This window comes from Amphiura filiformis, chromosome 8 (assembly GCF_039555335.1).
Source record: "Amphiura filiformis chromosome 8, Afil_fr2py, whole genome shotgun sequence".
In the NCBI taxonomy this organism is placed as follows: domain Eukaryota; kingdom Metazoa; phylum Echinodermata; class Ophiuroidea; order Amphilepidida; family Amphiuridae; genus Amphiura; species Amphiura filiformis.
This window is the reverse complement of record NC_092635.1, coordinates 39283831-39297167: the sequence shown is the minus strand read 5'-3', so window position 1 is coordinate 39297167 and position 13337 is coordinate 39283831. Positions and strand designations below refer to the sequence as shown.

The 13337-nt window shown below is 34.2% G+C and overlaps 1 protein-coding gene across 3 annotated transcripts in view; it reads left to right on the top strand.

Moving 5' to 3' along the window:
- Window positions 1-13337, top strand: part of LOC140159007 (ras GTPase-activating-like protein IQGAP1) — a 142563-nt gene that overhangs the window by 102561 nt on the left and 26665 nt on the right. For all 3 annotated transcript variants that reach the window (XM_072182316.1, XM_072182317.1, XM_072182318.1), the window contains exons 14-20: window positions 1462-1625; window positions 5276-5312; window positions 6308-6477; window positions 8492-8573; window positions 11110-11273; window positions 11957-12047; window positions 12483-12647. In XM_072182316.1, coding sequence (XP_072038417.1) covers window positions 1462-1625; window positions 5276-5312; window positions 6308-6477; window positions 8492-8573; window positions 11110-11273; window positions 11957-12047; window positions 12483-12647 — 873 coding nt within the window. The remainder of the gene's footprint in view (window positions 1-1461; window positions 1626-5275; window positions 5313-6307; window positions 6478-8491; window positions 8574-11109; window positions 11274-11956; window positions 12048-12482; window positions 12648-13337) is intronic.

The following is a 13337-nucleotide window of genomic DNA, read 5'->3' as shown; positions in this document are numbered from 1 at the left end:
TCTTAGCCAAAAATCGCTAGCCCCACTTAGAGCCTTTCAAAAAATCTTTGCACATGCCAAATTCTTGGGATCTTGGGAACTTAAAATGGTCTAGATATAGGCCTAAAATAAGCAGGACAATTTGCATATTTAAACGTTTTTGTACTGTTTTCCTAAGCCTTTTTAGAGCCTTTTATAAAAAGGTGCCCACCCCATAAATGTGTGCCAAAAATTGCTTGCCCCTCCCCCCTTTGGCTTGCTAGAAATCGTTGCCCCTTTGGCTGCCGAAAAAATACACAGCCCCCAATTTGACATCGATAAGGTTTTGTCTAGGATACTAATCTCAAGCTTATCAATCATGCTACCTTTACTTCAAAGAGGAGTTCCTAGCAATTAGAAAATGTTTAAAATGCTGATCATTTGTGATTTTAATCCTTTTCTGACTTGTAGATTCTGTGTGGAAAGTTTTTCTCATCATAGATTTTCATGAAATCTTACATCTTTTCTGGTCTTTCTATTTTACTAGTACGGTATTAAGTGTTAACATATTTGTTGGAAGACTAAATTGTTAAACAAATTTTCTTCACTGGTTTGTAGATTATGTTGTGAAAGTCATTTTATTTTCTCTCATATTAATAATCAATTATTTACAGATTTGAATCAAGGTTAAAATCCTAACCCTTATTTTTCAACCTAACCCTAATCATATGTTCCTAACCCTAATTCTAAACCTTAATTTTCTAACCTAATCCTCTTTCTTGGGAAGATGTCCTCAGTTATTTTAATGTCTTGGCATTAAGGGCTGGGGTATGAACGTTTGGACAGTATTTATTTTGGGACATCAGAGCACATCAGACATATCGAATTGCATTCTGAATACGAAGAATGTCATTCTGATATCAAATAATTTTGATTTTTGAAATTACAATTTAATACACATTTTATGGCAAATCATTAAAATTGATATTTTTGATATTTAACAGTACTTGAAGTAAACTTTAGAAATCTGATACTTAAAGTGTATGTAGGTGGGATGAAAAGCCGACGATCAATTGAAAATTTTGACCTTTAAGTATTGAAGATATGGATTTTTTTTTCCAAAACACCAAAAAAAATTAGGTCTTTTTGGGAAAAAAATCCATATCTTCAATATGAAAGGTCAAAATTTTCAATTGACCGTCGGCTTTTCCTCCCTGCTACATACACTTTAAGAATATAACATTAGATTTATATAATTTACTTCGAGGACTGTTATATATCAAAAATTTGAAAAATATCAAATTTTTATAATTTGTCATAAAATTTGTATTGTATTGATATCAGAAAGACATGCTTCGTATTCAGAATGCAATTCGATAGGTCTGAGGTGCTCTCATGTCCCACAAAAAATACTGTCGAAACGCAATAAACGCTCATTTTAGATCCCTTAAAGCAAGTCGCAATATTTAATGTCCTATTTTGATATTCTTTCTTATTCTTCAGTATTGAATGCCGTAGCAACCATCAACTCTGCCATTGACGGCGGTAACGCAGAGGACACCGTGTTGGCGCTCTCCAATAAGGACGCCAAGCTACCAGCTGTGTTGAGACAGCCCGTCAACCTTTATCAGTCAGAATTGCACAAGTTCAAGGCAGCTAACGATGGGGTGAGTTTTCACAAACAATTAAAAAAGAAAATTCAGTTAGGATTCATCAATTAAATTATTTTGTTGATTTGATTGTTTGTTTGTTTGTTTGTTTAGGAATGCATATAGTATTTCAAAGATTGTTTTAATTCCTTTAATTTTCCAAATGTTTCAATGTTCAATATTTTATTTTAACCTCTGGTTACAAGTAGCAAGTCTACTGTTAATATTTATTTCTTATTTTGTTTTATTCTGTTTAAAGTTTAAATTTTGTTTCAATTTAATTTATTATATTATGTTCCTTTTTAATTTTGATTTTTTGTACTTTAATTTTAATTTCATTCTATTTTTATTTATATTTAATGTAGTTTAATTGTTTTTTTATTTATTATTTATTATATTATTATATTACAAAATAATGATTATTGATACCCCAATTCAGAGAAGATGTCTTTGTTCAATAAATAGAAACCAAAAGCTTCTGTCCAGCAAGATAATTTTTGCAACATCATTTCATCTTTGTTCCATTGTTGTTGAACTTGTGTGGGTCAATGAATGCCATATGCTGGTACCTACTCACTCTGGCATAAGAAAGCATGCAACATCACCAAACACATCAATATTTGATAGTCTCACTATATGTGGGAACTTGGAGTATGTTATAGTTTTAATATTAATTATGGCACCTTTTGTTGTGTAAAGGCTTCAAATGGGATAGTATTTTTGGCCTTTTGTTGTCTAGCGGAAGAGTACCATGCATTGTGGACTGCCCCATGTTGGCATCTTTCCAGAAAAAAATTGTGGTTTTGGTTAGAAGTGAAAAGTTGTGGTTTTGGAGATAAAATGCTGTAAGCATGTGAAAGAGCAGATATTCATTTCCCTAAAACTCCTTTGTTGGTTGGTTGCTTGGTTTACATTTAGTGACTATTTAATATTTATTATTTGTTTGTTTGTCTTTTCTTTTTATTTATTTATTTATTTATTTATTTATTTATTTATTTATTTGTTTGTTTGTTTGTTTGTTTGTTTGTTTGTTTGTTTGTTTGTTTGTTTGTTTGTTTGTTTGTTTTATTTATTTACTTACTTATTATTTATTTATTTATTTATTTATTTATTTATTTAGTTATTTATTTATTTATTTATTTATTTATTATTTATTTACATTGATAGTTATATTTGATGTTATTTTAATTTTAACTTTTCATTTTTATAAAGTGTTCAAATTTGTTGAGTGGATGCATTAATTTTAGCGAGTATTTTATTTTATTTTATTGATTTATATACTCATAATTATATTTGATATTTACTAAATGTTAACTTATTACTTTACATTTCATATTAAAATGTTCAAATTTAGTTTGTGGATGTGTTAATTTTAGAATATAATAATATTTTTACAACTTTGAATATATCGATAAGGTGAATATTTAAACAGTATGCTTTCTTTAAAAGTTGTGGATGTATTAATTTTTAGCGAGAATTAGTATAATTATTTAAAATAAGATAAATATATAAGTAAGGTGAATATTTCAGCAATCTGCTTTCTTTAAAAATAACAATGTCATATCAAGGAAAAGATTAGTAAATTGATAAAATCAGGTCAGTTTGTCTTTTACATGTGCAAAAGATAGGTAACAATAAACGTTGTTGGACAGTGTCAGCATATTCTAAAAATACAAAGCCTGACATCAAAATGGTGTATGTTGAACAATAAGTGGAACAATTGGGACATAACAAAGCCTAGAGGGTGTATTAATATAATCAGGGATGTGGGGGTATAATTGATTTGTAAGGTATTATTGGACCTCTATTGTATTATGTATTGCTCTATATTGAATGATGAAAGTAATCAATGTTTACCAGCTATTTGAAGATAAAGTTCAATGTTAAGCATACATACATGTATAAAGCAAAGATGAGTACTTGTAACCAAAGAGGGAAAGAAAGTTGGTGTGCAACCAAAATTTAAAATAATATTTTTTGTTGTGTATCAAAGAGCAGTGGTAACTCTAACTTGCGCCATGTGGTCATAGGTGCATTCTTTTAGCTTTTGGCACACAAAATTTCCAATTAATGGTTGCTAAAGGGCCATTTGAACCATTTATTTCTATTGTTTTGGATCCATAGTTTCACAAAATTTCAAATTGTTGACCCTTTGTTTGAAAACATAGCGCTACCCCTGTCAAAGAGAGTACTTAGGTTTACTTACGACAGCGTTCAAGCTTTGACTTGCGTTTGGCGGACAGAATGGTGGAAACTTAAAGTGAAAGATATCCTACTTAAAGGAACATTTTCTAGGGTGAAATTTTGTGTAGAAACTGAATCTGACATAAAAAATGCATAATTATCAACTTGAAAATTTTCTCCATAGCACTGTACAGGCATATTTCTGCCCGAAGTCCCCAAATTGGAGCAAAAATTGGAGCAAAAAAAATAAGTCCTTCAAAATGGGGATACTCAGGGCTAAACAAAAAACATGTTGCTCTAGAGGGAGGCATTGGTAAGGGCAACATGTCTTTTGTTTAGCCTCAAACCTCCCAATTTTGAAGGACTTATTTTTTTGCAAAATCTGTGACTTTTTCACGCCCTCAAAATCCTTAGGGGTGGGGGTAGCATTTTGCAAGTTATTTTATTTTCTGTAGATCTAGCTTACTTGTTTGTTATATTACCATTTAGCTAATGAAATACTGAGCAAATAAACACTTAAAGCATCCCTATAGCTCATACCATTGTGGAGATATGGCGTTTTAAATTGAAAATGATCTAATATTGTATATTTTTCTAAATCAATTGTCACCTGAACCCTCAAGTTTCTACCCCTGCTACAAAAATAAAGAAATATATGGATCCCATTCAATGCTTTTAATATCACAATTGTACCCTTGTTACACAATTAGAATAGAAAATTAGGCACTATTTGATAGTTTTCATGTTCATATACTCACAAGAAATCTGCAAGTCAAAATTTTTGTCACCCCAAAATGGCCATTTTCGGCCAAAATCGGACCAAAAAATGATTTTTCCTCAAAATCTATAAAAGATAGGGAGTTTTAAGTGCCAAAATCTGAAACTAGATGACATTTTACCCTTGGTAACATATAAACATTCAAGAATTTTGGTTCTTTTCACCCCTAAATACTTTTTTCACACGCGTGTCCGCCAAACGTAAGTCAAATCTTGAACGCTGTCTTACAATCATGTAGCTTGAGTACATGTTAAGTCTACAATGTATGTTATCAAACTTCAAATTATTAAATGAATAAGACAAATGATTTGTGAAATTGGTATAGTACAAGCAAGTCACTTGAACAGTAGTTTAATTAATACACATTTTTACCATAATTGTACGTGTGCTTGCTTTGGTGAAAACAGGTGAAACATCTATGAATACACTGTAGTCTTGTCAGCTGCTGCATTGGATTTGTGGGATAAAGAAATGCAATACTAGAAATACATATTTACCACTGTCAATAAATCATTTTACTTTTCAGTTCATTAATTTCTTTCATTGGTGATAAAAAGTTCACAAAATGTCACCTTGTTTTGTCTATCATATTTTAACCTAACTAACAGTATGATTGCCATTAAAAATTCATCATCCTAGGTATATATGTATTAAATCACAATATCTTTGTTAAACTTATATTTTATGCTTTGTTTTGATTTGCTAGGACTTGGCACATGACCAACTCGTGGATGCTGTCAGAGGTAAGCAGGGGTCAATTCATGTCACCATATATGGGTGTTTCATATTGAAGATGGTACATGGTTTGCATGGGCTATTTTGGGATGGGTAACCAAAGAATCTAGTTTATTTAGTGAGGGCAGCCAATGTCAACAGAAATTCCACATACTCATCAGAAAGAGATGAAAGTGAAATACATTTTAGGGAAGAAGGCTTAGGAGAGAAACAAGAGCAAAGTTTGAGAAAGTGGGGCGTGGATTTTCTAATTGAATTATTTTCATAAGTTTACCTGGGCAAACTGTTTGCTTACGATGTTGAAATAAAGATTGTTATTTTTCTCGTGGATGCTGTCAGAGGTAAGCAGGGGTCAATTCATGTCACCATATATGGGTGTTTCATATTGAAGATGGTACATGGTTTGCATGGGCTATTTTGGGATGGGTAACCAAAGAATCTAGTTTATTTAGTGAGGGCAGCTGATGTCAACAGAAATTCCACATGGAAAGAAACCAAAGTGAAATACATTTTGGGGAAGAAGGCTTAGGAGAGAAACAAGAGCAAAGTTTGAGCAAGTGGGGCGTGGATTTTCTAATTGAATTATTTTCATAAGTTTACCTGGGCAAACTGTTTGCTTACGATGTTGAAATAAAGATTGTTATTTTTCTTCCCAATTATGTCAGAAAGCATAGTAATAATATTTTTTGTTTGGTAAAGGACATTGAATAACTGATTGATTGAATCATTGGTTGTTTGATTGATTCACAGTTCAGTTGTTCAGGATGATTGGTTGATCGGTAAATTGATCAGTTTTATATTGAGTATATAAATTGATTGTTGTTATGACAAAATTGCATTTTCGTATGTTGTTAAATTCATGACCTAACCTAAAACCATCATGAAAGTGACTAATTAGCCTATATAGTATCTAGGTTCAGATGTGCATTATTTTAAGTCAAAACACCTCTTGCATCCTTGGTGTTACAGATTTAATTTCTTTTCCTTTTGTTTCCTCCAACAGTTCTGACAGCAATCGCTCAGATCAACCACATTCTTGAATCTGAAGATGCTGGTGCTACAGTTGCAGCTCTTCTTGCCCCATACGCCTGCATTAATGATGTAGATGATGATGAAACCCTTCAACAGCGCTACCATGATGCACTGGTGTCTATGAAGAGGCAGAGAGTACAGGTAATTTGCATGAAATGAGGATATAATTAGCACAGTGCAAATAATTAGCCTTGTTAGTAGATTGAAAGAATAATAAGGAGTCTACCTATTAATAGCCTGTAGTGTAACACAGCAGCTGAAGGGAGTATCCCATTATGCTTTGCGGTACCATAATAGAACTGAATGTGCCATAGAAAATGTACACAAAATCCCTCAATTCAACTTTAAATAACTCATTTAAACCAGGGAAGCTTAGACTTTTGTTTGCAAAAATATGACCACTAAAGTATTGTGAAACTATCCATAGCTCTCAATATCTAAGCGGCTCTTGTTTATATTTTGTATACATTTGCTATGGGGCATGCAGATATACTGCAATGCATGATGGGATACTCCTTTAAGCTGCTGTGGTAGTGTAATACTCATTAATTATGCAAGCTTTCTCTTCAAAGAACAGCAGGTAAAATGTTGGATTGCTGACTTATTAGTGGCAATTTCCATCTCGATGCGTCAATAAAGCTTCCAAATAAGAAGTGTTGGATTTTGTCTTTTCCTCAAAGAAAAGTTTCTTTTTTTGTTGAGTAAGAGTAAGGGCATAATCAGCCCATGGCAGCCATTCATTATTTGTGTGCTAGCAAGTCATATGGCATATAGCTGCCATAAAAGGCAGCAATTGCCTATGATTATGTAAAAACATTTCCCTCCTCCCCATTCTTGCACTCTTGCTATATACAAAGTATGTTATGATTAAATCACCAAATTTAAACATCAATATAAGATTGTTCCTTACAATAGCACAAACCCCTTTACCAGTGACATACCCTTAGGATCATTAACCCCTTTACTGAGGACCATGCACATACATTAGCATTTTATGTGCCTATTGCATATTTGGAAGAGATCTAACCAAAACAATTTGGAAACCCCCTGGACACTACTGGTCATCTAACGGCATTTCTGATTGGTTAGTAACTTGAAATGCCCATTTCAATTGCCAATTATGACTAGGTTTTAAACTATTTATGGTCAGTATTGCATTTGCAGATGATCTTATTAATACCCTCCTTGATTGGTTCAAAATTGGACACCATATTAATTTTGGCCAATTGGCAGGTAGTTCTCAGGGTTAACTAATATCAAATCTCAAGCAGGTATGCTTGCAAGGTACAGAGGACAAATGTATGTTACAGTTACATGCCTATTTCATACACCAACCAGCATACGCAAAGAGTGCATCATTCTTTTGGCAATATCTTATCGTACTGAAGTAACATGCACCCTTTGAGTGATATCAAACTTCTAGGGTATGTATCATGCTCATAGAAGCATATCCTTCCTGTCACAGCAACATCCCAAACACTCAAGAACATTTAATATGTATGCTTGCCAATGGGGGGCATTGTATGGATAGTGTCATATGTCAATCTAACTTAACCGCTGGCTGTATTTATAGCAAGATAAGGTGGTTCTCAGGTCTTGTAGAAAGCACTTGCTTCTATCGGTAATATTGAACATTCAGAGAGGATGTGCTTGCAGTAGCATATCCCAGCCCGTCATAGCAACATCCCATGCCCTTAGAGCAACATGCTGGTCAACAGGGGCAGTCTATGGATAAGCTCATATGTCAATCATACTGAACTGCTGGCCGTATGTATACTAAACATTATATAGGTAGCAGTTATCGGTACATTTCTAAGTAATATAAAACTCGAGAGAGGATATCCTTGCAGAGGCATAGCCCTGTCCATTATATCAACATCCTAACACTTCAGGAGAATACCAAAGGGATTTTATAGATAATATTACAAAGGAGGTATCATCCATGCATGTATAACAACCTGAGGTAGTCCTTCAAACACCATATAGGTTATAAGTAACATAAAACCATCCTAGTAACATCATGCTTGGCAGGGCATATCCCTATCTGTTAATACAGTATCCTTTGCCTTAGTAATAGTATATTTTGCCAACCAGGGCATATTTAATGGCACATGTCAATCTTAACTGAGCTGCTCTATGTTATTCATGTTCGCAGGAAGGAGTGGATTTCCTAACGCAGAATGATATCCAGGCTAATGTGGACAAGGTCAATGCTGAGGTCATGGAAGAGCAAGAGAGTAAGTCCCTGTCTGCTGTCTGGCTATACATTTCGTTCAACGTATAAAGTGGTGAAAATTATTTGGTTTTGTTCCTGCGCACATCATTAAGCTCCATCGTGTGCTCGCATAAATTCACAATATGGGAAGCACACTTAGCATAAGTTCTGTGCCCAACTGCGTGCTTACTATAACATATTACTCCACAATGTAGTGAGATTTGGCACTTTTAGGTTGAACAAGGTATAGGGTAATACCACAGCAGCTGAATTGAGTATCCCATCATGCATTGCACAGGCATGAGAATTTCCATTCAAAACTCTGGAACCAGTCTTTTTTGATGTCAAAATTCCTGCAGTTTTATTTATTTTCAGGTGTTTTTGTCCAATTTTACGCGCTTTTCCAGCTTTTCCAGACTTTTTCATAAATGCGTAGTCCCATGCCTGATTGCAGTCTATCTGCTTGTTCCATAGCAAATACATACAGGAAATAAGTAAAAGATGCTGAGAGCTATTATAATAGACAACAGTTTCTAAATACTTTTGAGGTCATGTTTATTCAACCAAGAGTCTAAGCACCCCAGATTTAAGTGAGTAATTGAAAGTTAAAGTGACGGATTTTATGTACTCTTTCTATTGTACGTGCAGTTACCACAAAGCATCATGGGATATACCTTTCAGGTGCTGTGGGAATACAGCTCACTTGGGAAAGGTACAGTTCCATATTTGCCTTTCCCGTGGGAGGGGTACAGTACAGTTATCTATGATGTTAGATCTCTTCTAATAATAGAAACACTTGATGAAGATGCCTTCACATTTGGCCAATCAGTTTACTATTTTGGGTGTGTTCATTTGATTGGGCAAAAAATTCAGGTACTTGGGCGTTGGTCGGATACAGAATGGTAACAAAGATTTTACGTGGTTATTTGCGGATTATAGTAGTCAATCTGAGGCTTGGTGCACTAAGTCATGACATGCCTTTGAGTGATTATTAGCCAAGACTATCAATGCTTTCCCTGAATATGAACTTTAATAGTTTTTGACATTTTTTGTAGACCTTTTATATAAATTTCAAACCTTATTTGAGGACAAATCACTCTTCCTTGTTGCATGTCATTTTTTTAACAATCCTACACACTTGCTGGCTGTGATCACAATAATGTCAGTTATACCCAAATCACTTTCTTTTGTGTATGTTAAATTAGACTAGAGCATGTGTTACATCAACATGTCAAAATAATGATAATAATAATTTTCAATCTAAAAATTCAAAATAAAAAAAAGAGTCAATTGTCCTCACAAGAACTCATGACTTTCCCTTTAAGCTGCAGACAGATTAAATCACCAAGCAGGCTTACACTGGAAACATTTACCTTCAGAGCGTGTCATGTATGTATCCATGGATACATAATCCATAACACCATCATGCTACATCCCACATGAAACAACATGATAAGAATCATGTGGATACTGTGCAATTTTCTAGAGAGGGGTGGTGTAGCACGGGTCAAAAGATGACTCACGTAGAGTCATCTCAAACACACAATCAGTTTAAAGGTCTCGCAATGGTATTGTTACTGACATTCTTGAAAGTGTCCCACTTCACTTTGTGCAAAGTGTAGTCAATTTGAACCTAATACTTGGATGACTGTTGCTTTTCTGTACACAGATGCACTCAAATATTGTTCTTTTGTTTTCTTGGTACAACTAAACCTTTAACCCCCTGAGCATTACCTGCTGATCTAACATTCTCTTTGATTGGTCAATTACATGATATCTTCATTTTAATCACAAATCAGAATAATTCACCCCAATTTTTGTGTGTGGTGAAATTATTTTAACAATGTTGCTGATTGGTCCAATTGATAATGAAAACCTCTTTTTGACCAATCGGCAGGTAGTTCTCATGGGGTTCATATAAAAATAACCATTGATATTCTGTATGTGGCCTGATCTGAATCACTCAGACTGAAGATGAGAAATTTTGAAAAATGATTTATTACCAACCCATTTTTAACTTGCTCATTACCTACATGTATGCTTACTGATGATGAAAATATGAAGTGGGGAAAGATTGTTTGAGTGACTCACAAAAGTAATCATGTCGTAGGAAATACATTTGGTATTATAAACAAAAGATGTAGCTCAAAACTCATTAAAGCAGTTGTTATAGACAATTCAATTGGTATTAGAAAGTCTGAGATGACTTAAAACTTATAGGTTAGAGAGGAAGCCCCACCAGAGCAGTTCTTCTGGATTGAACCAAACCTGCCTGGTTATCAAATTAATCAGTGACAATGTTATCTCTGAATTTGACAGGTGCTAATTGATGCAATAACATTAAACATTAGTACCTGTCTAATTAAGAGATAACATTGTCACTGATTAATTTGATAACCAGGCAGGTTTGGTTCACCCCAGAAGAACTGCTCTGGTGGGGCTTCCTCTTTAACATGCCTGTAAGATTATAAATGTGGAAACTATACCTGCATCGTAGAAAACATGGATTCTAGTATTCTATTAGTTTGAGTAACACTGATATACTCTTTCTTTGACAGGAATCTTAGCAGTAGCTAGAATCAATGAGGCTCTAGACACTGGGGACCCAGCAGAGACCTTGGAAGCCTTACAAACCCCTGCAGCAAAGCTGGGTGACGTAGATGCAAAACATGCTGTCATATATCAGACTGTGTTACAGACTGATAAGGAACAGAAAGCAAAGGTATTAAGCAGTCCTAGTTACACAACTATTCTTATTTCTCACACACACTTTGATGAAAACTAATTGGAATTTGGAAGATCTTATTTACTTGGTCAATTTGTTTGTCCTATTTATTTGTTGAGAATTAACAATAGCAATAACAATATTTTGTTAACATAGCTTTTTACAATAAGCTGCTATGCCAAGAAAGGCCAGTAACTTATGATGCTGTCATTGCTACTAAAAATTGACAGGCTAGGTGACAAACTTGGTTTGAATCTTGATACAATTTTACAAATATCACTTTGCATATTTTTTGCTTTTAAAAATGTTTCGGGGTGTAATGCTATCACTATAGCAACATGAGGATTCTGAGTTCTCAAAGTTGCAGATGGGCCACAAGTTGTTCTCTTGGTATGCATTTCACTAAATCTTAACTATACACCGTAATTCCTTTTAACACATCTTAAGTCTAAACCCATGTTGACACTAACATGTAAATCCTATTGAAGAGTTATGATGGGTTTGGGGCTTACCATGTATCAGATTTTATTGAAATGCACATGTGATGTTGATGTGAGCCTTTACGATAGTTGTAAGACACTTTCCCGCAAACTCAAGTTCTTCAACTTTAAAGAAATATTGGAGATTTTCTAGTTTTAACATAAGAACTGACTCTGACTTGATGCATTCTTTTATTTCAGACTACAGAAGATGAAGCTGCTGTCCTGTGGCTGGATGAGATCCAAGATGGCGTCAACAAAGCTAATAAAACAGCTAATGATGCTAACAAATGTAAGATAATCTTTATATTTAATTTTTTATGATTAACCCATTTGTAGGAGGGTCTGCTTCTTGATGAATATCTGTAATATAACAACTGATCTAATCAAGTCACAACTTTGTTATGAGTCAAAAGCATATATAAGGTGCATGAAATCAGATGATAGAGATGAGATGATGTAAGTAGGTAACAGTTCATGATTGATGATGTGTTGAAATTAGGTACAAAACAAGTCAGTTATACCAATTATGCATTATGTGATGTCATGTGATGTGATAAGAAAAATCATTTGACCTAGCAAAATTGATTTTGGAATATCTGTCCCAAATTAAGTTATCAATTGTAACCAAGTCAATTTTTGCAAAAAATATAGCACAATGGACAATAATATTAGATGATGAAAGTTGATTTGCTTTCAATATATTTTTGAAATTTCTTTCATACAGTGGCTATTGGCATGGTAACAATCAACTTGATGATTGATGAGGACAACAACAGTGCATTGTTAGGAGCTTTGCAGAGCAGCGATGTGGGTCTCAACTCAGTTACCCAAGACTGTGTAGAAGGCTATTCAACACAACTGAGAGCAGCCAAGCAGGAGAAGCTGCAAAGTAAGTCAGTGGAGATGTATACAGATTAATTGGTTTGGGAAAATGTTTGGTTATTTATCAGTGACATTGTGAAAATGTATATGTGTGTGTCATATTTGAGAGACTCCAGGCTTTGATATCTATATTATAAAGGCGAGTGGTCAATCACTCGCTAGCATGATGCTAGGCGAGTAGTCAAATCACTCTATAGTGATCAAATCAGTTATCACTCTCTAGGTCTGACAGATCATTCATACCACTATGAAACACTGTTGACAAGCACTGTTGACATTCTCTCTTTTGTTTTCAGGGATTAAGGCTAATTTAGTACGATAAATGAAATACATTAAAAGTACTAATTTTTGGGTGATTCAAAGAAAGCGATATGGTGAGTGGAAAATCGCTCGCTAGAAAGTGAGTTTGGGCGAGCGGGGGCGAGTGAGAGCGATCGCTCGCCTCAAACAGCAAGGCATGAGATCTATGATTGCAGATGCAGAATGAGACTGTGATATACTGGTATGTGATCATGTTGCATACGATGCATACTAGCGGTGATTAGCAGGTTAGCAATCATGATAAAACTGATTGACTTCTTAAGTTGCACTTGGGGATGTCGGTGTACAAATTTGGATTGTTCAGCTGGGGTCATGCATTCATGAAAAAATGGTAAAATTTCAGAAAATGGTTAACTACTATAAATTGCTTTAAACA